We start from the raw sequence: 25,526 nt of genomic DNA, 5'->3' as shown, positions 1-25,526 counted from the left end.
ACTTAAAATTTTATCTCAATGTGGGAAGCATTTAGAAATAAAAAAATCTAATCTATTATAGAGTTGTGAAAATCCAAAGGTGGAGAGCACTCCTCACTAACACCAAAGAAAAAAATTGTTCACTTCCATCAATATCTCTATCTACTACAATTGAATATCAAATTTAATCATCTACGGTCCTCACCATCATCTTCCCTTCCTTATCATCCGCAACTCCTGAAATCAATCTCTCTCTCTCTCTCTTCTCTCCTCTTCTCTTTTCGATTGGAAAGGTACAAGGGTTTTATAAAGAAACCCTTTCCTTACTAAGATAGTAAGGAAAAAGTCCTTACCAAGTCTCATTCACCGTCAAAAAGACCTCAATATGCGTTAAACAAGACATCGGGATTTGTCATGAATCTCGATGACTTATTTTACAAAATCTCGAGGCCTTTTTGATGGTGGATGAAGTTTAGTAAGGCTTCTTTTCCTCACTATCTTAGTAAGACTAGTCGGACTCAGTTTTATATGGTGTATGTAAGTGATCAAACTTCACCCCATCTCTCTTCTCATCTCTCTATCTCCCTTTATGTTGTTTGATCTATCGATTAGGTATTGGATTTTTATAACATTTAATTTTATACCTCAAACATGCACTTTCGATTGAATCCTATCCATTGGATTAGATTTATCCTCACAACATAATCTTTGGATGTTTGAATCAAATGGTTATAAATCATCATCTATGCTGATTTTAAAAGTACGTAAATTTCTCGGGAGGATGGATCAAACTGGCTCTAAGATGTAACACGTAGAAAAATAATTGGCCTAGAGTTAGATAGGTATCCTATTCCTTAAAGTATAGGGCTCATAATCGACCCGCACTCAAACCAAACTTGACGAACACCAACCCACGCCCTTGCCCAACCCGAGGTACATCAAGTATGAAATGCTCAACCCAAACCCTAGTCAAGTAGGGTTAATTCATTTCTCATTAATTCTAGGTAATTTAGTATTGGTAAGAGTTTATATAAAGTTAAATGACGTGTAAAAGAACTTAAAATTTACAATTATTTTTTCTAAAAAATGTGTTTCAAAAGCTTATGCATAAAATTATAAGCAAATTTAAAGGGAGAAGAAAAATAATAAGATTAACTAAAATAATCATTTTTTTATTAATAATCACAATTTTCTTGAAAAAATATATTTAAAGTTGTAACATATATAATCATTGTATGACAATATAAAATTACACGTAATACAAAGCATTAATAACAAAGTAATTATTTATCTAATGAAAATAATCATACATTAGTTTTGATATATAGATAAACAAAAACATACATATTAAGATATGAATTATGAGTGTGAAAGAAACTACGATAAAAAATATTTTTTAAATTAAAATCATATCAAGTTCTGGGTCAGATTATCGGGTTGGCAGATGCTTGTACCCACGCCCAACTCGATTTGAGTCAGACATTTTATTTTGTTGCTTGAACCCAAGATCAAACCCAAGTTAACTATGCCTAGACATGATCCTAGGTTGAGTTTAACCCACTAAGTACAGGTTTTGCCCACCCAAGTTGCAGTCCAACACACCATAGAAAAAGTTTTGTGTCCTATATGGGTTAGAAGTTTTAGAATGAATTGATTTTTTATGAGGATGATCCTTATGAGAGGAGATCATCTCACAAAAAATCAACCCATTATGAAATTTCTAACCTCATCAAAAGTGGTTTACAAAAAAAATGTACGGTCCACAATACTTCAACTTATTTTAATGGGTTAGAAGCTTTGGAATGAGTTGATTTCTGGAGAAGACAATCCACTTACATATAGATCATCCTGATAAAAAATCATCTCATTTCAAAACTTTTAACTTGTATAAGACAAAAACATTGGTATATGGTGTGGGCACTTTTACTAAGAATTGAGGTGCTATAAAAGTTCTCATTTATTTATCGATATGGAATAGAGAGGACCCTCTCTATCCCGTCCTTCTTATGAAGAGACCTTTTCTCGTCCAAGGGCTCCTCGGTAGCATTCATTTTAACTGAAGGACAAAAACCCAAATGTAAGACACCGGAAGCCTTGAATTAGATCACAGTAACTCCCATGTCACCCCACCATTAGTGTTAGATTAAGAGTTGTGTTGAGATTTATTGCAATTCTCACATTTCTGACGTGTGGTGCGCACATAACTATATATATATATCCTATATGGGAAATGTTCAGCAACAAACATTTTGACAAACATTTTGGCAAAACATTTTTCAAAACATGGGTTAGAGGTTTTGGAATGGGCTGATTTTTGGTGAGGATGATCTCTACGGTGAGGAGATCATCATCACCAGAAATCAGCCCAATCCAAAACTTCTAACCCCATCAAATGAGAACTTTCTAGTGGAGAGGTTTTTTGCTCTTTGTTAAGAAGTTTCAAAAACCTGCTCTTGAGTGGAGAGGTTTTTTTTTCTTACGCAGAGAGATTGGACTTCTACTCTTGCATGGAGAGGTGTATCCACATATGACCTTAGTTATTGCAAAGCTCTACTTTGAGTACTGGGCCAAGTTTGACTCTTCCAACAATGGATGTGGTTATTGGGTTTAAAACAACCTTCGCACGGATAAGGTTGGATATTTTGAAAGCCCAGATCAAATTGATCTCTAGTGGAATACATCAATATGATTCGGTGTATCTCCATACACCAAAATACAATAGAACATAACTATTACAATTGCATAATCTAATTATAATTACATTAAGATAATGATTTGATACTTCTCTATATACCTAAATACAATAATACATAATCTAATTCTCTAATACTTTTTCGCTCTCGCATATTCCTTTGAAAAATGAACGTACGATTGGTTACATAAAACCAATGTCCTTGATGTCATGACTTAGTTGTCGTTAAAAAAAAAGATCATTGTCCTTAGAGATCCTCACTTGTTTGTTGACAAATCTTGATGCAAATTGCGTGCCATTGATTAAAAAGATGAGTTTCTCTTGATTGTTGTCTCTATGAAGGATAAAAAGAGTACACAATATGCCCATGTGTGTAAAAGATGAGGAGAACTACATACACTCAACTCAAATGACCTTCATGGGCCTTCACAAGTGGTTGGGCTTATCTTGAGCCATTGGTTTTGGGCTTTGAGAATGGGCCATCAATATTTTTTTTTTAATTGTAGAGAAAGAGAGACATGATACAATAAGAAAGTTCGATTTGAATGATTGGGCTTACTAGCTAGTAGCATGGCCGGCTTTGCAAGATCAAAGTCTACGGCCATGGCTATGATACTATGATAAGGTTTGACCATTAATAAATAGACAACGTGGTTACAAGGTAGTCGTTTAATTATCTTAACTACATCAATATAATTCGGTATATTTTGATAGACCAAAATACAATGGAATATAACTATTACAATTACATTATCTAATTATAATTACATCAAGATGATGATTTGATGCTTCGCAATGTACTTTAATACAATAATGCATAATATAATCCTCTAATAGGCATGAACCAGTTTTGGATTTGAGTTGCGAAATTAATTTTACAGATTTTGAATTTTGGAGAAATTTTTTCTGATTTACTGCGATGACCATGTAATAAAATGTTGATTTATATTTGAAAAATCTCAAATACAAGTGATAAGGGGGTTTCAACTAAATCTATATTGTTCAGGAATCTCCCTTTGTCAAAGGAATATTAAAGAGCTTGAATTTATTCTTACTTCTATTGCAAAGAGACTCAAGGTATTTACCTTCTCTAAGGGATGCTTTAGGGACCTATATGTTAAGAAAACGGGTACAATTAAACCAGGAAAACAAATTGAAAAACAAACATAAGACAAGATGCAATCACATAAAGAAACACATAAATTTTAAGTGGTTCTCTCAAGATTGAGTTACGTCCACGGATTACACCGATTCCTGTATAAAAAGAAAACTTGCAGTTACAGATTACAATCTTTCACTAAAAACAAGAAATATAAATATTCCAGAAAATCTAATTAGGATTTTACATAATATTAGTGAAATTATGAAAATACCCTTGAATTTTTTTTTCTTAATTTAGAGTACCTCCTCGTTGACCAGTACTATCAACTATCTCTTTAGATAAGGTCTCTAACCAATATTATGGGAAGGGGACGATTTAAGATCACATGAAATTGAATTTATTTGCATAGCCTTTCACCTTTGACTGTCAATCGTCATAGAATAATTGATCTCCACAAGCCCAAAATGGTCGTCTCGAAAGAATCCTTGTATGGGAAGTGGTGTAAGGTTCTGTTTGGAGGACATAAGATAGTTCAAATTTTTTCTTCTTAACTTAATAATTTCACAAATTTAAAAAAAAATCTACATTATGACATATTTTTAGATTCTAAATTTGTGAAATAAGAAAATTGAATCAACTTCAATAAAGGTCAGACTTAAGCAACTCCAATTATAAAATCTTCAATCTGATTTGAGTGTGAATGTTTATTTATGAAAAACAAAAACATGATGGAATAGTCCACGATTAAGGATTCTCGCCCGATGTAGTATAGCGTGTTTCCTATCATTCATGGGTTTGATCAAGATATCTGACTTGGAATCGATTTAATCATGGGTTTGATCCCTCAGATTACGACATCGATGGCTGCAAACATGTTCATATCCATTCTTTTTGGTCTTACTTTCGCTCCTTAACAACGTATATGTTTCTTCGAATTGAGATTGTAATCGATTGTATATGATCAAAATATTTGAAATGCAACCTAATGGTGGGAGCACCAAATTTTGAAAGATCGAGACACAGGTTCCATCGATTTTTCTCCATGATTTCAATCAGAGAATGATTGTGCATGTTTGATAGACACATTGAATTATTACTGTTACTTAGAATAATCATGAATATTTTGGTGAAGGGTTTCAATCTCAACAACTATTTGGTGGAGAAACCAACTCAAGAGTGTCCCAACATTTCTTTAACTTCAAGAGAAGACTAAGTTTACAATGTCTTCCAATGAAACGGATGGGCTTCATCTCACCTAATGATTTGTTTTACTAACTAAGATCACAAAAATATAGACATTTGAGTTAGCCAGTATCGATCTTCGTCGTTGGCTCCTGCCTTTTTTCTTGGTCTTTTTAAAAGATTTTGGTAAACCTCTCTCAATTATTTAAATATAAATCATCGAAGTAGAATAATTTCATCGATCTCAACCGTGGGTGTCGAGGGATGGGTTCTTTGGATAGATCAAAGAGGAGACTTCAATTATGGAAGAAAGCTGTGTTACATTTTCTATTGTGTTTCCTCATGGGTTTCTTCACAGGTTTCGCTCCCAACGGAACAACTTCTGCTCTCTCAAGACGTCTCGCTATGAACCAAACCGTAGATAATCAAGAATTTTCGCCCGAACCCATTGAAATGTTACACCCAACATCACAAGTTGGTAACTTGAATAGAAGTCTAATGGCAGAAACTCCCGTGGCAGTACCGACGACTTCTAATGATTTGGAACCAACGTCGCAAATGGAGCTAATCGAAGCAGAATTGATTCCCCGAAAGCAATTGATTGTAATTACTCCGACAAGATCAAATGATCGGTTTCAAGAGGCCTTCTTAATGAGATTGGCGAACACATTGAAATTGGTTCCTCCACCACTTTTATGGATTGTTGTGGAGTCTCATTCTGATTCTTCCGAATTGTCCGAGTCGTTGAGGAAAACTGGAATTATGTTTAGGCATTTGGTTTACAAGGATAATTTCACGGACCCGGAAGCCGAAATGGATCATCAGAGGAATGTAGCAATTAATCACATCGAGCATCATCGTCTTGACGGGATCGTCCACTTTGCTGGAGTTAACAACATTTACGACCTCGAATTCTTCCAAGAGATCAGAGAAATTGAGTATGAAATTTCTTTTAACTCTCAAACTCTCATACTATGATACTAAATCTAAACCATTCTATTTATGGCCTCATACACAATTTCTTATGATCATTTTCAAGAGAAAACTTAATGTTTTTCGTAGTTTTAATCAACTAATCGGATGATTAGGATATGCCCACTTAGTTGATTTTTGGGTTAGTAGCCATCATCTGATGGTTGATTACGACGTCGCACCCCCATAGCATTGTAATTATAATATTAATAGAAGTATCCTATAATTCCACTTTGCAAAGCCATTAAACCAATGGAACATCATTCTTGTTAGTTGGCAAATCCCCCTTTTATCTCCAAAAATTTAATTATCAATGTTTGATCTCTGTAAGGAAGATGCCTTTTCAAGAGAATCTGATTGGTTAGCTTTTGGAAACAAAAGATTGTTAAACACCTCTTCCTTTGATGGTAACTCTACATAGGAGAGAGTTTATATAGTCACACCAATTTATTTGTTATAACATACTGTTCATTTTAATTCCCTAAACATGCATTTCGAGAATTCGTCACTTTTATAATCAATGAATTCGTAGATATTAAAAGTTACAAACTCACAAGTTCGTAGGTTATAAAAGTGACGAATGCATGTTTTGGGAATTAAAATGAACAACGTACCATACTTGGAATTTTTTCATATTAAACTGAGATTCACCCATGAAAATAATAGAGATATTCTATTGTCACACCAACTTTTACTAACAGCACCCAATTCATATGATTTTAACAAAGAACTAACACAGATGTTGGGGTGCTCTTAGTTAAAGTTGGCGTGGCAATAGAATCTCTTAAACAATAGCCCTAAAAACCATTTTTAAACCATGTTAAATAAATAAAAATTCCAAGAAAGAAAATAAGAAAAGAAAATTACAGTGTTATTGAGAAGTTTATAAATCAAATTTAGATCTTATAGCTTTAATAGTTTGGAAAAATTTCAGGGTTTTTGGGACATGGCCGATGGCTCTATTATCAGCAAATAGGAAGAGAGTGGTGGTGGACGGACCAATCTGTGCTTCGTCCCAAGTTATAGGGTGGCATTTAAGAAACATGATTAGTGAGACAAATATCGGATCTTCGCTTCACATTTCAAGCTTCGCGTTTAATAGTTCGATCCTTTGGGATCCTGAGCGATGGGGCCGTGCTTCTTCGATCCAAGATACCTCACAGGTTATTATCTCAATATCTCCAAATTAATTGAAAATTTTCCTAATTATTGTACAAGGTTAGATTCCACATTCTAGACCTTTAATGATGTGGTTATCCAACACATGAGTTAGATTTCTCTATTATGGGTCCTTGCTTTAATAAAGAGATCTACTATTGCCACACCAATACATATGTAAAGAGTTGCACAGTTAGTGTGGCGTTAACAAAATTTGGTGTGGCAATAGAAACCCTCTTAATGATCTATTTATATACCACAATTTAATGGTTTGTACCATCTCGGAATGTCTCCACTATCTTAGAAACAAAACATTAATTGTCCTGGTCGGGACAACCATGATTTTCTAATGATTGATATATGGTCTCTTGAGAAAAATAAAGAATTTTAAATTTATTATAAATCATGTATAATGTTGGAGTAAAGGGTGTTTTACCTGAGCTCAACTGTGTTTTTGAAATATTTACTAAAATGGTTATATAGCCTTTTTGGTAATTAAGCACCTTTACATATCTTCGATACAGACATCAAACTGAAATGAATTTACCTTTTGACTTTTTTACCGATAAATATTTTTAAAACATGGTTGGGCTAATTTTGATCTTATAGATGACCGTTTTGGTATTTTTCCCTAGAAATACATACAAGCACTAAATTCTAAATTCAAGTGCGGTAGATACTAAGCCGGAAATGTACTGTTACATTTCTGTTTTTGCCATCCAGTGCTGGCTTGTCTTTATTATGACTTATGGTTAGCAAAAGTTACTAAATCAATCATTTTTTATATTTACAAAAATGGTCATGTACCCTATTTTGTAATTATTTGTTTTTACCAAAACAGTTAGATATTTTATTGTCACATTTTTTAATTCACTTATTTACCCATCTTGTGAACCTCCAATTAATACTTTATCAGGAATTTAAATATTTTTTTTCTACTGCATTGGTTTTTTGCAGAACTCAATTAAAATTGTTCAAGAAGTCGTGGTCGAAGATGAGACCAAATTGAAGGGACTCCCACATGATGATTGCTCCAAGATCATGCTATGGCATCTCCACATTCCAACAAGATCAAATCCGAATCATGAATCATCGGTGATTGCATCAGATGCTAATCAAAGATAGCTAGTAAGAGGAAGAACAAGGAATGAAGGAATGGAGGAAGGAAGAGAGTTATGATTTGATCTTGAATTTTCATTTTTTTTATTTTTATTTTTAATTTCATAGTGATTTTCCTTTGTTGATTTATAGGTTTTTATATTTGATTTTTAATTGTTTGTTTCTTTTATCATTCACTGTTTCCCAAATTAAAAATATTTCATTTACAACTTGAGAAATCTAAGAAGGGCTAAATATTTTTTATAAACCTACAAAATCTAAAAATGGGTTCCATACAGATCATATGATTCTCTAGACTCGACTTGAATCAGTTTGTTGAGTAATTGTCTTGTATTCTATTTTTGAGAGTTATTAATTTCTTGTTATATTAGGATTGAGTTTTCTTGTGAAAATGGTTTTCTAATTATATTAGTGTAGAAGTAACCAACCACTATCCCATTGAATTTACAACTCCACTTCTAATTGGAATTAGATATTTAGTTTTCCCCCTTATCCATTTAGTTGAGAGAGATGCAAGGATTCTAACTCTTGAGTAGTTATTTCTTGTATTGTTCTCTTTTAATTTTCTAGTGAAGAAGATTGGATCTATTCATGGACATAGACATCGTTGTCGAATTACGTAAATCTTAGTGTTCTTTGATTTGTTTTTTAATTTTTTTGCTATTTTCTTCATAATCGTATTGAATGGAAATATCCAAATTCACAACACGGCTAGTTATTGTGCCTGGTCCAACTCTATCTCCATCCAAACCCGTTTGATAATCAATATTGATGCATATTAATTAAGGAACTCACCGATTTAAATCTTTGTGTTCTAAACAGTTTATGGAGGACATGTTTGTAAGGGGAAATTTCTAAAACAGCTATGAATTTTTTAAAATGTTTATATTTATACCCTTGAGTTGAATATAATCTTGTTTGGTATATGGTCAAATGACATAAAACACAGTTTTGCAATTATGAAATTTTATAACACACTCATTAATGAGACCTTGATAATAATTCCTAAAAATTGCAAAATTTTATTAGTGTTTGGTTAATATAATTAAAAAAATAAAAAATAAAAATACAACTTTACAAGACATGGGACGGAATCAAATTGAGTATTGTGCTCGGCTCAGTATAATATGCTTGATCGATCATGCCTTGGTTCAACGAGGTCGAACTTGCCTCCCTGATGCAGTTCTTCTTATCTGACTAACATAAGTGACCTAAATGCTCCATCTCAACTGTTACCCGAAAATCCCTTGATTTTCCTCCAAAATCAATCAATAATCAACTTATATTTTACCTTCGCTTTCAACGTCGAGATTCTACTTTCTTCAATCTTCAAACATCGAAAATAAAATATAATATTTGAAGAGATTGAATGATGAATTTTTTGATAGAAAATTTAAGAATTTTTACAAGACATCAAAGATGAAGAATAGGAGATGACGTTGAATAAGTTAAAATAATTAACTTCAGAGGTTAACAACTTGAATATGACAGATTTCTAAAGTAAACTCGTCTTCAATCTTAAGATTCTCTCCTTCATATCTTAAGAATAAAGTAGGATTTTCAATGAAGTAAAATGATTGATTTTTAGGTAGAAAAATCAAGGGTGTTCTATAAAACATTGAATATGATGGATTGAAGACATGATTGAATATGTAAAAAATAAGTAACTCTAAAAATTAACGGTTTGAAGATGAAAGATTTTCTAGGAGAAATATCACGGGATTTTGAATATAGGTAGAGGATAATGGCATTTAAGTCATTTTACTTTAATCTCTCAGAGAAAATCTAGGTCAAGTGAGGAATGTCATCAATTTGAAATTTTCTTTTTAATTGGGTGCAAAAAGTAAAAGTTGGGTTCCTATAAAAGTTCACAAAAAATAATGAGAAAATTTGGGGGGGGGGGGGGGGGGCCTGGCTCCGCTCCTGCTTATGTCATGTTTGTCCAACAACAGCACATAGTGTCTGACCCTAAAATCGTATAGCCATTTGAATCGTTAAGTGCTAGTTTTTCAAAAAATAATTGAACATTAACAATGGGTCCCAATTGGGATGGTGAATCCCACCAAATTCACGGCTATGGGAAAATTACTTAATAAACCCTACGGTCGGATTGTCTTTCTAAATGCATCCTGAGTTGTGAGATGATATCTTAATAATCCGTTAGTAAAATCTTTTTTTCTTAATGTTCCTCATCTGATAAAGTGAAAAATTCTAATTGTTTAAATTGATAATTCAAATTATTAATCTCGTTGTTCATGTTCATGAATTTAGATATAGAAATCGACAAAAAAAAAAAAAATTAAAATAAAATTTTTTTGATCTTAATGATTTGAATTATCAACTAAATAATGATTTTCTGACACATTCGTTGATGTGGCATATGTTAAAATCATAGATTCTTTTTTTTGGGATACACTATTATACATATTTATGAGGATGCACAACCATGTATCCCGAGTGAAAAATCTATTATTCTAGCCCATGCCATGTCAAGGGACGTTAGAAAATCAGGACAATCTTTACGAATCTCACCGATTGAAAGGAATTGGAGGGTGTGCATTAAGAAAGAAAGTAATTCATTAAATACACCCTTAAATTACCCATGAAAAAAATTAAGGGTGGCCAGCACTTATCTTCACTTATAACCCTCAGAACTTACAAGTAGTTACACACTCACCCTCTCTTTTTTATTTTTTTTATTATTATAGACTGATGTGACACCCCCTCCTCTTTGTCTCCTCTATTTGTACTTGTTTTTGGATTTTAATTAAGTAGAAAATATATGATCTTCCACATTTGACTTCTGGTCTGGTTTTAATGATTTTGAAAGTTGAAATAATCCACTAAACCCATTCCATCGAAAATAAATTATACTCCATTATTTTACATACCTCATCAACTCATCATTGATTATGTCATTTACTACACTTGTATGAATATGCTATAAATGTTAGTTATATTTTCATAACTTTCAACGTCCAACTCAAAATCAATTGATAATAAGTAGAGATGCCCCTAAGCTTATAAGAAGAGAGACAAAGCAACAAGTGTCTGATGTGTGATTAAACTCAATATGCTTTAGCACGTATGGACAGAATTGAGTTAAAACATGTGGAGATATGAATTAGGTGACATGTAAGAGAGAAAGGCCCTCTTTGATGCGGTGAAAACATAGAAATTGAGATAATTTTCTAATGATTTCTATTGATTAAGATGTATACATTTATAGAGATTACAAAAAATAATTGTAACTGATTTACCGGAAATAGATTCCCAACTGATTTTTCTCCCGGGAATAAGAAGAATAGTTTAGTCTTTTATGAGACTCAATCAAAGTGTTGACTGAGTCACAAAGCAGATTTGTCAATATGCCCTGGCGAGTTAGGCATAATTTATCTCAAAGAAGGGTGAAATGGGGAGTAGAGAAAGGTTTTGCAAGTACACCAACAATTTGATCATTCGTGGAGATATAGCGAACTTCAAGATCTTGTTTGCAACCATATCACGAACACGTGAAACGCAATCTCAACATGTGATTGTGATTGTGAAAGATTGAATTTTACTCTTAGGTATGTTGCACCAATATTGTCAAATCATAATATTGGACACTTTGGTTGAGGGACAAAACAACATTTGTGGGTTTATTTTTTAGGATATTTATAAAACAGACAACCTTTCCAGTGAATCATGAAAAGGTTTTGCCTTTGTTAGATTAAGATAACCCTTTCTTACTTTCATAGGCTCATATTTTAATGTGTCCAAATAAACTTTAGAAGTATAGTAAGTCATTAGGGAATATTAGAAGGAAACATCAAAAGTGCAAATCAATCATATTGGTTTTTTTTTTTTTCTTTTTTTCTTTTTTACATAAATTTCATAAAAATACTCACTAATGAGTAACGACACTATTTTGAGTATGTCTGTCATGAATTGTGTTTGGATTGGATTGGTGCTGATACAACGTGAACTTGATTAGATTTGGATGGATCCACCACACTTAGTTTTGGATCCGATAATTAAAATCGAGATAATCCAAAGAATTCAATTAATTATAATAATTGATGAAAATACATATGATCCTAACTATTTAAACACAAAATCCAATGTTGAGATTTAAACACATTATGATAATTAATCATAATCTTTGAATTTCTTATTTTATGGTGAGGAGATCATCCTCACTAAAAATTAGTTTATTCCGAAATTTCTAACCCCAGTTTACAAGTTGAAGAATTGTGGATCGTCCATTTCTTTGTAAATCACTTTTGATGAAGTTAGAAGTTTCAGAATGGGCTGATTTTTGGTGAGGTCGATCTCTACATCATATATATCATCCTCATTACAAATCAGCTCATTCCGAAACTTATAACTAATATAGAACAAATATAGAACAAACTTAAAACTTGTTGGCCAAATAGTTGGTTGTTGAACAGGACCCAATATAAGGTTGGGATCTGTTGATTCCTAACCCTCTTCCTATAGGGTCAGTAGAAGAGCAAAACGAGATCTACCCAGTATCGATCTATTAAGTAGTAACCCTAAGCTAGATCTTATTTTATCGTAATGGAATGGGTTTTGAGTTCGATCTGATCCATTAACAACCCTAATTGACCAACGTGTGGATCCCATTTTGCAAATTACGTGGGCCCCACAACCAAATCCCTTCTTTGATAATTTCTATTCTCAAATCTCATGACCTTGCCTCAACAAAAACAATTTGGGACCATTTTTCATCTCAATTTCTTGCATCATTAACCCTACAAATTGTCTAGGACTGGCAATGATTTGAAATATATCCAATCTTCGAACCGATCCGAAAAAACATGAAAAACCGAATTTTTTGATCGGATCAGATTTTGATCTACCCCAATATGCTTAGAACATATTTTAATGATCTTTTAAATTCTTAATTTCATATAAATACATAAAGATAAAACAGTTAAGTCCCTTTGGTTTCCCTCTACATTTGTAGTTGGAAAGTATAGTTTTTAAAATTTTAATTTCTTTGAACATCAATCATTTGAAAAATAAGGCATGTGTTCGAATTAGATCGATTTTAGATTAAGGATGAAATGAATGGATTGGACTCAATTCACATATTTATTAATCTGTTCAAATCGGATTAGATTGGGTACATGTTTAAAAAATTTTGAATTGGAATAATACTGATCCGGCTCTGAACCAATCCATTGCCAGCCCTAAAATTGCCCACCTTGTTACTACTTGGCTAGATCATATCTTTTGTCTCAGAAAACATACACTATAAGTTACCCCTATTATAAGTTAGAAAATGTCTTAATGATGAAGGAGTAACGGTCAGCCATGTGGGTCAGGGGACAGAGACACAATGTCACACTTGTGACTCTCACCCCAAACATGCCAATCTCATTAAGTTATTAACCTTCTATTGGTGAAACCAGCAGTTTTGGTTGCAGTAACCTATGAATGGCCGTTCGAGAAATAAATACACTGTAACTTTATAATTCTATCTTCTTTTTGTTGCCAGAACAGATTCTGACCCAATTAAATTCCAGTTTTTAGGTAATTCTCCAAGTGGGTATTACAAGGGACAATCAATAATCTCAAGTTATGTTTTTTTTAGAAAAATAAAACAAAGAGACAGCTTGGTTTTGTTGTATAGATGCTAAAAACTTACTTGATAGGCTTCACTTGCCTAACCAACCAAAAATAGGTCCCACATGAAAAAAAAAAATAAAAAACACAGCCTTTTTATTTTCAAATCTGATTGTTGAAATATCCTTGGCTAGATCTTGTTTTTTTTCTCTCTTATTACATATAGAGATTAGAGAGCCTTCGACTTGCAAGGTCTGATATTTTTGTTTGGAGAGAGAGAGAGAGAGGAGTTCTTCAGAGTTCAGACAGGTTTTTTTTTTTTTCTTCCTTTTAGTCTGTAATAGAAGGTGGGGAGCTGTTAGGTTTATTCTTTTGGGGACTCTTTTTTTTGTTGGTTTTGGTGCAACTTTGTTTGGGGTTATTGTGCCTCTTTTCGTGTGAAGATCTCTTAAAAGTTCCTTATTTTTGAAAAATATATATGAGTTTTTGATTTTTCTTGAAGATCTTGCAATTTTAGCATCTGGGTATTGCATCATTTGTTGGTTGGATTATAATTTTGGACTAAAGGTAGTTCGTTTTTTTTCTTATTTGAGCACTAATAGTGGGATTTATTGGGTTTTCATTCATCTTTTTTTTTTTTTCTTTTAAATTGATTTTGATTAGCTTTCCTGGTTGTTTTTCTGCCATATCTCTTCATGGGTTTTCTGTTTTGTCCTAAAAAATCCCATTTTTGATTGAGATACAGTTACCTGGTTACTTCCTTCTCTTCTTGTCTCAAAAATTCATTAAAGATACTCTTTTTAATTTATGTCAGAAAGTTGGTTTCTTTCCTTTGATCTGATTTGAATTTGGAATTGTGTGTGTTTGTTGTATATGTTCAGATCAAATTGAGGAATGATAAAGAAATGGGGAAGAAAGGAAACTGGTTTGTTGCTGTAAAGAAAGCTTTCAGCCCTGAATCCAAGGAGAAGAAAGATCAGGTTTTTAAAATCAAAACCCCATCTTTGCTACTTGAGTTCCCTATTAACTATTAATTGCCACTTCTTATTGAATTGTTGTGCTGTTCTGTTTCTTAATCAGAAAACCAGTAAGTCGAAGAAGAAATGGGGTTTCGGGAAACAGAAACACGTGGATCCCTCTCCTTCGACCCTAGAAACTGTCCCATTACCCCCTCCCTCTCCCGAGGAGGTCAAATTGGCCGAAGCAGGGAATGAACAGAGCAAACATGCTTACTCTGTAGCAGTTGCCTCTGCTGCGGCTGCTGAGGCCGCTGTTGCTTCTGCTCAGGCAGCCGCAGAAGTCGTTCGGCTCACGACTGTGGCACGTTATTCAGGTAAATTAAATGAGGAAGTCGCAGCCATCAAGATTCAAACTGCATTTCGAGGATATCTGGTAATTAGCCCTTCATCTATTTTATATTTTCTTCTTTTTTGTGTGAATATGTTTCGATAATGTTACGATTTGAAGAGGTTTATTACATGAAAAGTCAAAGAAATGCAGCAAACATTGTTAACCAATTAACTACTCCAAAAGACGGATCTGTTGGAGGTGGGGAGAACTATGAATATAAGAGGGTCACGGGACTTAATTGGGGTATAACACACCCGAGAGTGGAGGAAATTATACACTCAACAGTTCCCCTCAACCACAAAGGTGGAAAGAATCGGAACCGGGAACTAAACGAACTTAGTGTTCTGATAGCATGTAAACCAACCAACTACTCCAAAAGACCCATCTTTTGGAGGTGGGAGAACTAAGAATATAAGAGGGTCACGGGAGGAAAATATACACTCAACAAACATAGATTAAATTTTGCACATGAAATAAGGATTGACAGTATCTCTTTGGGTTCTTGTGATTTATCTTTTTCCCAGGCAAGGCGGGCTTTGCATGCTTTGAGAGGGCTAGTTAGGTTGAAAACACTAATACATGGGCAGTCTGTCAAACGCCAAGCTACAACCACACTACGCTGCATGCAGACCCTCGCTCGTGTGCAATCTCAAATCCGTGCGAGGAGGATCAAAATGTTGGAGGAGAACCAGGCTCTTCAACAGCAGCTTCAGCTAAAGTGCGAGAAAGACCTTGAGAATTTGAGAGCCTCAGTAAGAACATTTGGTTATCTGTTTCTTCTTATTCTCAGCTCCAAATCATACTGTTTGTTATCATCTTCAAACTTAAAGTAAGATGCTTCTATGAAAAAAAATTATTTGTGGAATGGATAATTTTGGGAGACTTGAAAATTTTGCCAACTATTCTCATTTCGTGCAGTATAATCTCGCTCTATTAGTTGTCAGATTTTTTCTTAATCGTTTAATGGGTTTCTTTCTTTTAAACAAAAATTACTTTTTAACAGATGGGTGAGGAATGGGATGACAGTCTTCAGTCGAAGGAGCAAATTGAAGCAAGCCTACTAAGCAAACACGACGCTTCCATTAGAAGAGAAAGAGCACTGGCTTATGCATACTCTCATCAGGTAACTTCTCATGGTTGTCTTTAATAGGTCAACTTGTGACATGGCCAAGGAAACCATTTTTTCAAGCCAACGAGTTAAGATGTGAGGCAATTTAGCTAGGATTACAAATGTCCATTGTAGGTTTAGATTTCTATTTTTATCCACATTAAATATGTCGAATCCCAGTGCATTTTTTTTAGAATGAATTAAAATACAGATTCCCCATTATAGATATATCTTAGAAAACATAATGAAATTTAGTACTACATCCATTTATGAAATCTATGTTAAATGATATGCAGCAAATGTTGAAGAATTCTTCACGGACTGCAAACCCGATGTTTATGGACCCAAACAATCCTCAATGGGGATGGAGTTGGTTAGAACGATGGATGACAGCTCGACCGTGGGAGAACCGAAGCAAGACAGAGAAAGAAATAAATGACCACTCGTCCGTAAAGAGCATAAGCCGCAGCAGCATTGGAGGAGAAGGAGAAATTAGCAAAGCTTACGCCCGTCGTGAACTCAAGGCAGAGAAGCCTTCACCAACAAGGAAGAAAACAAATCGCCCATCACCTTCAACTCCTCCCTCCAAGGCAGCATCTTCATCATCTATAGCTCGGAAATTAAAGTCAGCAAGCCCAAGAGTAAGAGGTGTGTGGGGCCCAGATGACGACTTAAGGAGCATACTAAGCATTCAGTCGGAGCGACCTCGAAGGCATAGCATTGCTGGGTCATCTGTGAGGGACGACGAGAGCCTAGCTAGCTCCCCCGCCATCCCAAGCTATATGGCACCCACTGAGTCTGCAAGGGCCAAGACCCGACTTCAGAGCCCATTGAGTGTTGAGAAGCACGAGACGAATGATAGGGGTTCAGGAGCGAAAAAGCGGCTATCCTTTCCAGCTTCGCCAGCTAGCACAAGGCGACATTCGGGTCCACCTAAGGTAGACATCAGCTCCATCAAGGACGTTAGTGTTCACACAGAGCACACTAACAGCAATGGAGGTAGTAGTAGGCTGCCCTGATCAAAGAAGAGCTGACAAACATATATGGGTTATGAACCTTCCTTTCTACTATTTGTAGAGATCTTATTTTTGGTTTAGTAGGGATTGGTTTGGGATTTGAAATTAGTCTTAAAGCCTGTTTATGAGTTATTGGGTGTCTTTAGTTGGTCTTTCTTTTTTCTCTTTTTTTTTTTTTTTTGGGTTTAGTTGTTTGGGTTCTTGAGGTTGGTTCTTGTGAAAACATACGATAAGAACCCAAATCATCGTCTTGATTTATGATTCTCTTGATGAATGTTTGCCGTCTCTTTTGTCCTCTTTCTTTGTCTTGGACACAAATACAAAAGTTTTTATTGGTTTGTAAGTGTAAATAGTTGTTTTCACGTGCAACGAAGAACAATTACAGCCAAGTTGAAGGTTCTAAAACAATAGGACAATTGTAGTGATGGGGAGCCCAATTTTTTTATATTATAAGATGAAGATGGTGAAGCATAATGCGGCCACTATTATTAAAACTTTATTTCCTAAAAAGTTGTGATCTGCTGAATCAATCATGTTCCATTCTTACGTCTAAATTCAAGTTGTATCAATATACATTTTCATTACTTTTTTTCACATTTTTATTTTTTGTTTTCTTCTTGTTCTTTTAAAATCTCTAATTCCCATAATTTTTTTAAACTAGGATGATTAATTATCGGGCTGTCACACACAACAATTTCATTCATGTTAGATTTTGTTATTATTTTAACAAATTTTATATGATATGTGTTATTTTTAGAACGTTTTATAATTATTTCTTTGTAGTTATATTTGATTTTCATACATGTTTTCTTAGGAGACAAAGGTTAGGTGAAGATTCTTGAGAGATTGGTTAGACCAAATATATTTGATCAAATAATAGATAATGGTAAAACCTATTGATCATTTGATTGATTAAGATAAGTCATAATAATTAGTAATGATTGATAGAAAATGATGATTGCCTCCTAAAGTTTTATATCAATTTCCATCTATCTTCTTTATTTCTTTTCTTTTCCGAGATACCTTGTGGGTCTAAATGATTTTGCAAGAAAATCGATGGAAAAAAATAGTTTTTCTTGAAAAATAATTTTCTCGTCAAAATGGAAAAATCTTAATGTGATTCTCTCGACAATCGCGACTACCCTCACACTCAAAACTAAAAAGCCAATTGCATGTCTTTATGACATTAACTTCTCAATGCAATTAAACATCACAAATATTTTGTAAGAAAATTCATTTTCTTATACCAATTATTTTTTTTTTCATCAGAAAGTCGATCTTCTTGGATCGACATTGTTTCAATTAAATATTAGCTAAACAATCACGTCATCTCTAAGTCTTTCACTTTCGATCTAGAACACATTTGATGTTATATTTGATCTCTTCTTCAAGTCTAAGGAGAGTGCTTTCTACACTCCCTTTTGCTTCAGCAGTCAGCAAGTTTTCCACATTACGTTAGGCAAAAGTATTCTGGAGAGGTAAGGCCCACCATTGGGAGAGCTGATCATTGTGCACAAGCTTGTTATCCACCGTCGATCTTAATGCCTCTTTGAGAGAATATTACAAAGAAAAATCATCGTAAAGGCGCTCCCTCACTTACCTGGTGCCTGTGATGTGCGGGCATTGCACGTACTCGGGGGAGGTACCCATGTGCCTTGGCTCTGGCCCTGGCTCATTCGGCCCCCTTAGTCGGACATAAGTCCGACCACCCTGTTATCCTAAAAAAAAAAAAAAAAAACCATTTATTTTTACATAGATCTTTGAATAATCTTGAAATTATTAAAAAGGTATTTTTAAAAGAGCACCATGCGTGTAAATGATTGGTTGCAATATAGCAATTGGAGTGTTTTGTAAATTTAGAGAACTTAAAAGATAATTTTTACCATTTCTTTAGTACAATCATTCAAAAGATATTATACAATTACTTTTCCTAAAGAAGTTACATGTATTATATAATTATCATTTATATTTAATTGATGAAATAATTATCTATAATTTTTTATTATTAAATAATAAATTATTGATATAATTATCAAACATCCTAAACAACCCTCATAATAGATAATGGCACAATAATATAGATTACATTAGTACTTGGCTTTCTTGACAAGGCACGTAAATAAGAATTGAGATTTGTTATGAACAAAAGTCCACGGTTAGTTGATGAGCGAAGAAATTATCTCTCTACTTTATCAATCACTCTTTCCTTTTCAATATGAGTCGTGATTTTCTCACTTGAAAATTTTCACTTAGTGTGTACGAGGATGACATGGCAAGGACACAGAATCATAGATCTTTTTATTCGGGATACACAAGGAAAATGATCAATGGTTATATGCCCTTGCCACGTCAGCCAAGTATGGATTTAGTGAAAATTTTCGAGTCTGAAAATCATTAGCGTTTCAATATATGTGCCTTCAGCTTCAGCTCATATTACATTATAGGATTAGTTGGACCAATTAAGTGTACATGCAACAAGGCATTTTCAATGGGGCATAAAATGGGTCAGAAGATCCAAAAATTAGAATTTAACGGCGTTGGATCCTTAGAATTGACCCGAAATAAAAATGGGTCGAATATGATTTACATACAACTCTCATTAGATTGGATTAAACTCAAAATTTTGGATTCGACAAAAACCCAATCCTTGTTGTTTCAATTTTATTCTTATCGAAACGATTCAGTGCTCGATCCAATCCCTATTAGATTAAAACTTGACCAAGGACAGCCCAACCCTACATGACTACATGAGGATACAACAACTACTTTTGAATAAGATTTTCACGGTTGAAGTTGTATCCCAAAATTTAAGAGATTCTATTAGCACACCATCTTTTACATACAACACATCAATCCTTTAGAAACTATAGATTTTTCTCTAAACGTGTGCAACTTTTACAAAAATTCTGATTTCGGTACATTGTTCATTTTAACTCCTAAAACGTGATAAAAAGTGACGAACTCACCAATAAAGTTAAAGAACAAATATCCTTGATTTTAAAATGATGATCTCGTTGATAAATAGTGACGATCTCGTTGATAAATTTTGAAAAAATATATCTTTATTTTTTAAAGGTGAGATCACTAATAATTATCTGTGAGTATGTTAATTTTTATAAGTGAGATCATCACTTTAAATTAGAATACCTATCAGCCAATTTGCTCAAAAACATGTTTTGAGAATTAAAATGAACAGTATACCGAACTTGAAACTTTCTAACCTATTTGTTATAAGTAAAGGTTGGTGTGTTAATAGCAGCACTTCCAATGATTAATGAAGCTGGCCGACCAATTTTGTTTTTGAATAAATAAAGTTTTGAGGACGGTCTACTGGAGCTGACATTATGATATGATGCATATAGCAGTGGTCTTGGTGGTGGCAGTTTAACGGCTATTTTTACAAAAGATCGAGCCCTAAATGACAAAATCCCCAATTGGATCTCCTCCAAGGGAAATGTCTCCAATCTCAGTTGAGATCGTGAGCGAAGAAGAGATGGGTCTCATAGAAGCAGCCTTTGCCGCTACTAGATCTTACATCTCCTTCTCTTCAATCTGTTCTTCTTCGTTATCCTCGCAATCGTCCTCTCTATTTCAAAGCAAAGCGAGATCTATCGAGTCCATCACTTTTCGTTCCAAAAGGAGATTATCAAGTTGTTCTCAAGGGTTTAAAAGTGGAGATATCGAAGATTTGGAAGATTTTAGGGGTACCCAGAAAAAGATAAGAGTACCCGAGTCTTTATTTTATCGATTTCGGAGGAAAAGAGGCCTTTCTGTCACGGATGTCACCGCTTCGGTATGAGTTTTTGGTTCTTGATTTTGATTTTCTTTGCCCACAAGGGTTTGAATTGTGATTGATTCTTTTATTTATTAAACATGTTGTAGAAATGGGAAATGAGTATCAAAATTATTGTTTTTCATTGAATTGGAGGGAAAAAATCCTTTAAAAATCTGTTTTAAACCCAATTCGAATCGGAAATCAACATTTATATTTATTCATTCATATTAATTGTGGCGAAGCACGGCTTGTTTGACTTTAAAAAAAATTGAAAATGGCCATTTTGTATAGCTGGGCGAGTGGTGGGCACAAAATGATAACTTGGGGTCATGGGGTTAATGGGCTCTTCGGGTGTTCAATATTCTGCTCTTAGAAGTTGAACTCTAATCCTGTTTAGTTCTTGAATATATTACATTATATGTTTCGGCTATGTGATTAACTTGATAATGTAGTTACTAAGCCCAAGCTCAAGGGGTCTCATTCTAGAATTAGTTGTTATGAACCAATCCTATCCCGTGTTTTTATTTTTATTTTTACCGCATTACTTTCCTGGCCTTAAGGTAATGTAAAAGTTTGAAATTTGTTGAAAGTGGTTTTTTAGATACGTTATTCCTTTATTGTATTGGGTTCTTGCTTAGAATTTGAGAATTTCTTGATGTTGTAAGTTAAATTTTATATAAATTAGATTATAATCAAACTTGAATTTGCTTCTTATTAGGAGTGGTGTGAAAAGCAAATGGAATTTATACTCCTTCGTGGCAAGCCCAAAGCTACTGAAGCTATGAAAGCAGGTAGCGATCGACACACAAAACTTGAAGAAGAGGTAAGGTTTCAAACTGTAAACTGCTTTACATATGCACTCTCCACTTTACAATTTTCTTGGTGTATACTTATGTTTATACTTGATTTCGATTTCCCTATAAAAGCTTCATCATCTTCTCAAGCTAGGCATGGTTTTTCTATAACACTGATCTAGTAACTTTACTATGCCACCCAATGCACATGACATTTGTGCCTTGTCATGGTTATCAAGTTACCATGTAGATCTAGAACATCCTTCTTGTGAAAATATGTGATCTATTTAATCAAATGAATTAATGAAATTGGAGTCCAAAGAAGATCTACAGGTGGAGCTGTCAGTGCTAAATCCTACAAGGATTACACTCACCACTCGATTTTGTTAGTTGTCCTCCTTTCACTGTTTCTTTAGTTGTGCTTGTAGAAGCATACCCCACTAAGACGGTTTTAAAAACTTGACAAATTTCTTAGATTTTTTTATGCCAGTGATAAAGAGGTTCAAAATCACATCCTAAGTCATAAATCTTTATACCTATCAAGGCTGAAAGTTGTCAAAGCTGAGATCAAAACTGCTCAACACCCTACCACTTGGAGCCTGGGCAACAACTGATGTTGGATTTATTATGTTATAGAATCACATTTTTTAGTTATTGAATGATCTTTATTTGTCTTTATGTTTAGCAACTGTGTGCATGTATGTGCAATCTTCTTCTTTTTTCCTGCCTTTTTTCCATTTTTCCTAATATGTGATGCAAAATTTCTAACACTCAACCATGTGGAAGGCCAGGTTGTACAAAAGGTAAAAGTTCATGTGGAAGCAGTTGAAGATGCTTGGGCTGTGAAGTTCATGAATTTTATTGTTGGTGCAAATCAATTATTATTTGAAGGATTAACTCGCGAGTTGCCGCTGTAAGTAGAGTAATCTGGGGCCATGTCTAATTTTGTCTGCCTCTGCTATGTTTGAATAACTTCCATATTCCAATGTTTGTGGCTTAGTACATTAATATCATTTAGTTAAGAAATAGAGTGGGTTAGATCTAATTATCTGAGGGCTTCATATTGGTTGGTTGGTTCGTAACCTTGCGTCTGGTCCCTTTTATGGTGGGCCTACCTGCTACTTGCACCAGTTTGATATGGGTACTATATTTCTTCTTTTGGGCCATGCCTTTGACAAAGTGAAAGATATGATATTTGGGCAACATGGTTAATGTGTTTGAGTTTAATTCTTTTGCCTGTGAAATTCAACAAGAGATATAATTTGCAAGCTTTCTTTAAGGGGCTTTATGGGTTCACTCCAAATTTTGGTGAAAATTATTTCCAAGTTCTCGTCATTCATTAAATAGTATTTTTGAGCTACAGTTAAATTTGGAGCTTTGTTGAAGACGACCTTCACAAATAACCTTCTTTCTAACTTATTATACTATTTTTAATTTCAGAATAGGTTTTGTGGAAGGTGTATGGATGGTGGGAGTGATTGATGAAATCCGAATGCCTATAACTGAGACAGTTCGAAAACCTTCATTAGTCGACACAAAAACTCGTTCTCAAGCTACACTTCCTGCAGAGCCACAGAAAAGAACCGGAAGGTAAATCAACTTACTCTTGGTTCCATTGACATGTGGTGGACATGTTATACGATGATGATCCTTTTAAGAAATTGCATGTGGTTTTGAAAGGCAATTTCATTCATATGATATACCCCTAACAATTTTTTTGCAAGGAATATCATGAGAAATAATGGATAATTATTATTTTTTCCTTGGCAGGCTCCAGTTGATGTGCTACAAGTATATGTGGGACATTGTCATTAATGATAACTTCCCTGCAAACCGTTTCTATGATTTCTTTGGATTAAATCCTCGTTATATTCTATCTCAAGACATTCAAGATCTCACCGCTAGCTCAGGTTTTCCTGCAAAGGTAAAGTTTTTGAACTGTATATCATTAAGGACAAAAAGCCTGCCTCTGCAGAGTACAAAGTACATTCCAATATACTCTTCTCATTTTGCATGTGCAGAGCCTTGAGGATTTAGTGATGTACTTCAAAAATACATGTTGCACGCTGCCTCCAGCTCACGATCAGCTTCTTTTAAGGTGACTAACATGTTTTGACCCTTGAAACTCAAGATAATTTCTTGGTAATCAGGCACACATCTTTAGCATCTAATAGCCGGCGAAATTCTGTCACAATAATTGAGTATGACATACCTTAAGGACAGTCTACCACCTACAGGTATAAGTAGAAGACAATCAGCCATTTGAAATGGAATTTATTATGGGAAGGATTAAAGATCCCATCGAGGGGTTTCTCCCATGCCAAATTCAGTCTATTTAGATAATTGAGTTACTCGGGCACTCAAAAAGGGTAATGTATCAATGGAAGGATACTTCCATTTTAAGGGTTAACGTTGTACCCATGATGTACGAGTCTCCAATCACACTCTTTTGCATTTTCAGGAATAGATAGGTTATCACAAGTTCCCGTTCAGGTTGATTTGTGGCAGTGGGGATATCTCCTAGGTAGGACCCACACTCAATGTACGTTACCAAGTGTTGGCTAGTATGCCATTGCAGACCTTCGCCACAATAAATTGAGTTAGGCTAAGTTTATTTTTTCGCAGATATGAATTCCAAGGAGATCATTCATTGCTTGGTGAAGAGCAGTTCACATATGATTCTGATTGGCTCTTGGGTCAGATAAAGTGCCATCTCGAGTTTTGGTTGGGAGAACGGGAGGCCAGTTATGTTCCACAGGAGGAGCGTTGGAAATGTCGGTTCTGTAAATTTGCTTCCGTGTGTCCTACTAACAACACCGCTGGAGAGGGGACATCATCGAGTTTGGATCCATGTTAAGGGGTTTTACGTCATATTTTTAATGGCTATATCAACCTGACAGACCTGGATTGGGACTGACAATGCAAATCTAATGCTTACACCAGCGGAGTAACCATGGATGGTACACCAAGCAGCAATATCTTTGTTCAATCCAGATATCTCAGAAAGGTGTAGTTGAATCTCTAGCTGACCTGCATAGAAAAGTTGTGTCGGCCCATCATATTGTCCATCACATGTTCAATGACAAGTGCGGAGGGAAAGTTGACCCCTCGTAGATGTACAAGGATTCATCGTACTACTTATGTATGACTAACCATTCTTGTAGGCAGAGTTGCCATATTGTGATGATTTATCATCATAAAATGAATGTATTATTTATTTATTTTTCCCTTTATAAAGCTACCAAATTCAAATTTGTTAGAAATCGACAGACTTCCTGTTTTTTTTTTTTTTTGAAAGGTATAATATATTGATAAAGAGGGCAAACACGATACAAGGAGGCTGAGACAGCCTCACAAGAAGTACCAAAGAAAAGAAACTACAACCTCATTGATTACTTAGAGAGTGCCATCTAAATACAAAATCATCAAAAGAAATTCATCAACAGACTTCCTTGCCATCCCCATCACTATAATAAAATTCCACGAATTCTTACCAGACTGAAAAAAAAAATGTCAAATAAGGAATCTGTCAATTAAATTGGCGAATTAATGATTTACCAACCTCCCTCCCATTAAACCTGTTATTCTTCTTCAACCTCAGGATTCTATTTTCTTAAACCGTCAATCCCAAGAAAAAGCAAAGGTTTTTTAGGAGGTTGAAAATGATTTTGGGGAGAAACCCAAAAACATCATTTGAATAATAAA

At 34.3% G+C, this 25,526-nt stretch overlaps 3 protein-coding genes across 7 annotated transcripts; all 3 read left to right on the top strand.

Annotated features, from left to right (window-relative positions):
* The first annotated feature begins 5,059 nt into the window (after positions 1–5,059).
* On the top strand, positions 5,060–8,376 carry IRX9 (Nucleotide-diphospho-sugar transferases superfamily protein). The gene is made up of 3 exons (XM_086424660.1): positions 5,060–5,893; positions 6,862–7,090; positions 8,043–8,376. The coding sequence occupies exons 1-3, from the start codon at positions 5,220–5,222 to the stop codon at positions 8,208–8,210; spliced, it is 1,071 nt and encodes a 356-aa protein (XP_086280786.1). The 5' UTR covers positions 5,060–5,219; the 3' UTR covers positions 8,211–8,376.
* Positions 8,377–13,935: 5,559 nt separating this feature from the next.
* LOC147385746 (protein IQ-DOMAIN 3-like) lies at positions 13,936–17,726 on the top strand. 3 transcript variants are annotated; one of them, XM_086423558.1, is made up of 6 exons: positions 13,936–14,087; positions 14,660–14,758; positions 14,859–15,170; positions 15,653–15,880; positions 16,132–16,251; positions 16,533–17,726. In XM_086423558.1, exons 2-6 carry the CDS (start codon positions 14,684–14,686, stop codon positions 17,253–17,255), a joined length of 1,458 nt encoding a protein of 485 aa, XP_086279684.1. In that variant the 5' UTR covers positions 13,936–14,087; positions 14,660–14,683; the 3' UTR covers positions 17,256–17,726. The 3 variants fall into 3 exon arrangements, with proteins under 3 accessions (XP_086279684.1, XP_086279686.1, XP_086279685.1); XM_086423560.1 differs by having other exon boundaries at positions 14,017–14,125; XM_086423559.1 differs by lacking the exon at positions 13,936–14,087 and adding an exon at positions 14,146–14,345.
* A 2,838-nt stretch (positions 17,727–20,564) lies between these two features.
* On the top strand, positions 20,565–25,083 carry LOC147385745 (exonuclease V, chloroplastic-like). Of its 3 annotated transcripts, XR_015172282.1 has the most exons (8): positions 20,565–21,045; positions 21,746–21,850; positions 22,613–22,734; positions 23,262–23,411; positions 23,592–23,745; positions 23,843–23,919; positions 24,283–24,345; positions 24,447–24,584. XR_015172282.1 is itself a non-coding variant. In XM_086424403.1 (7 exons), the coding sequence occupies exons 1-7, from the start codon at positions 20,671–20,673 to the stop codon at positions 24,290–24,292; spliced, it is 993 nt and encodes a 330-aa protein (XP_086280529.1). In that variant the 5' UTR covers positions 20,565–20,670; the 3' UTR covers positions 24,293–24,590. The 3 variants fall into 3 exon arrangements, 2 of the variants coding, with proteins under 2 accessions (XP_086280529.1, XP_086280528.1); XM_086424403.1 differs by having other exon boundaries at positions 24,283–24,590; XM_086424402.1 differs by lacking the exon at positions 24,283–24,345 and having other exon boundaries at positions 20,566–21,045; positions 24,447–25,083.
* The last annotated feature ends 443 nt before the right edge of the window (positions 25,084–25,526 follow it).

Source organism: Akebia trifoliata, chromosome 14, assembly GCF_017979445.1.
Source record: "Akebia trifoliata isolate Shusen 1 chromosome 14, ASM1797944v1, whole genome shotgun sequence".
NCBI classification, from domain to species: domain Eukaryota; kingdom Viridiplantae; phylum Streptophyta; class Magnoliopsida; order Ranunculales; family Lardizabalaceae; genus Akebia; species Akebia trifoliata.
This window is presented reverse-complemented; position numbering and strand designations above follow the sequence as displayed.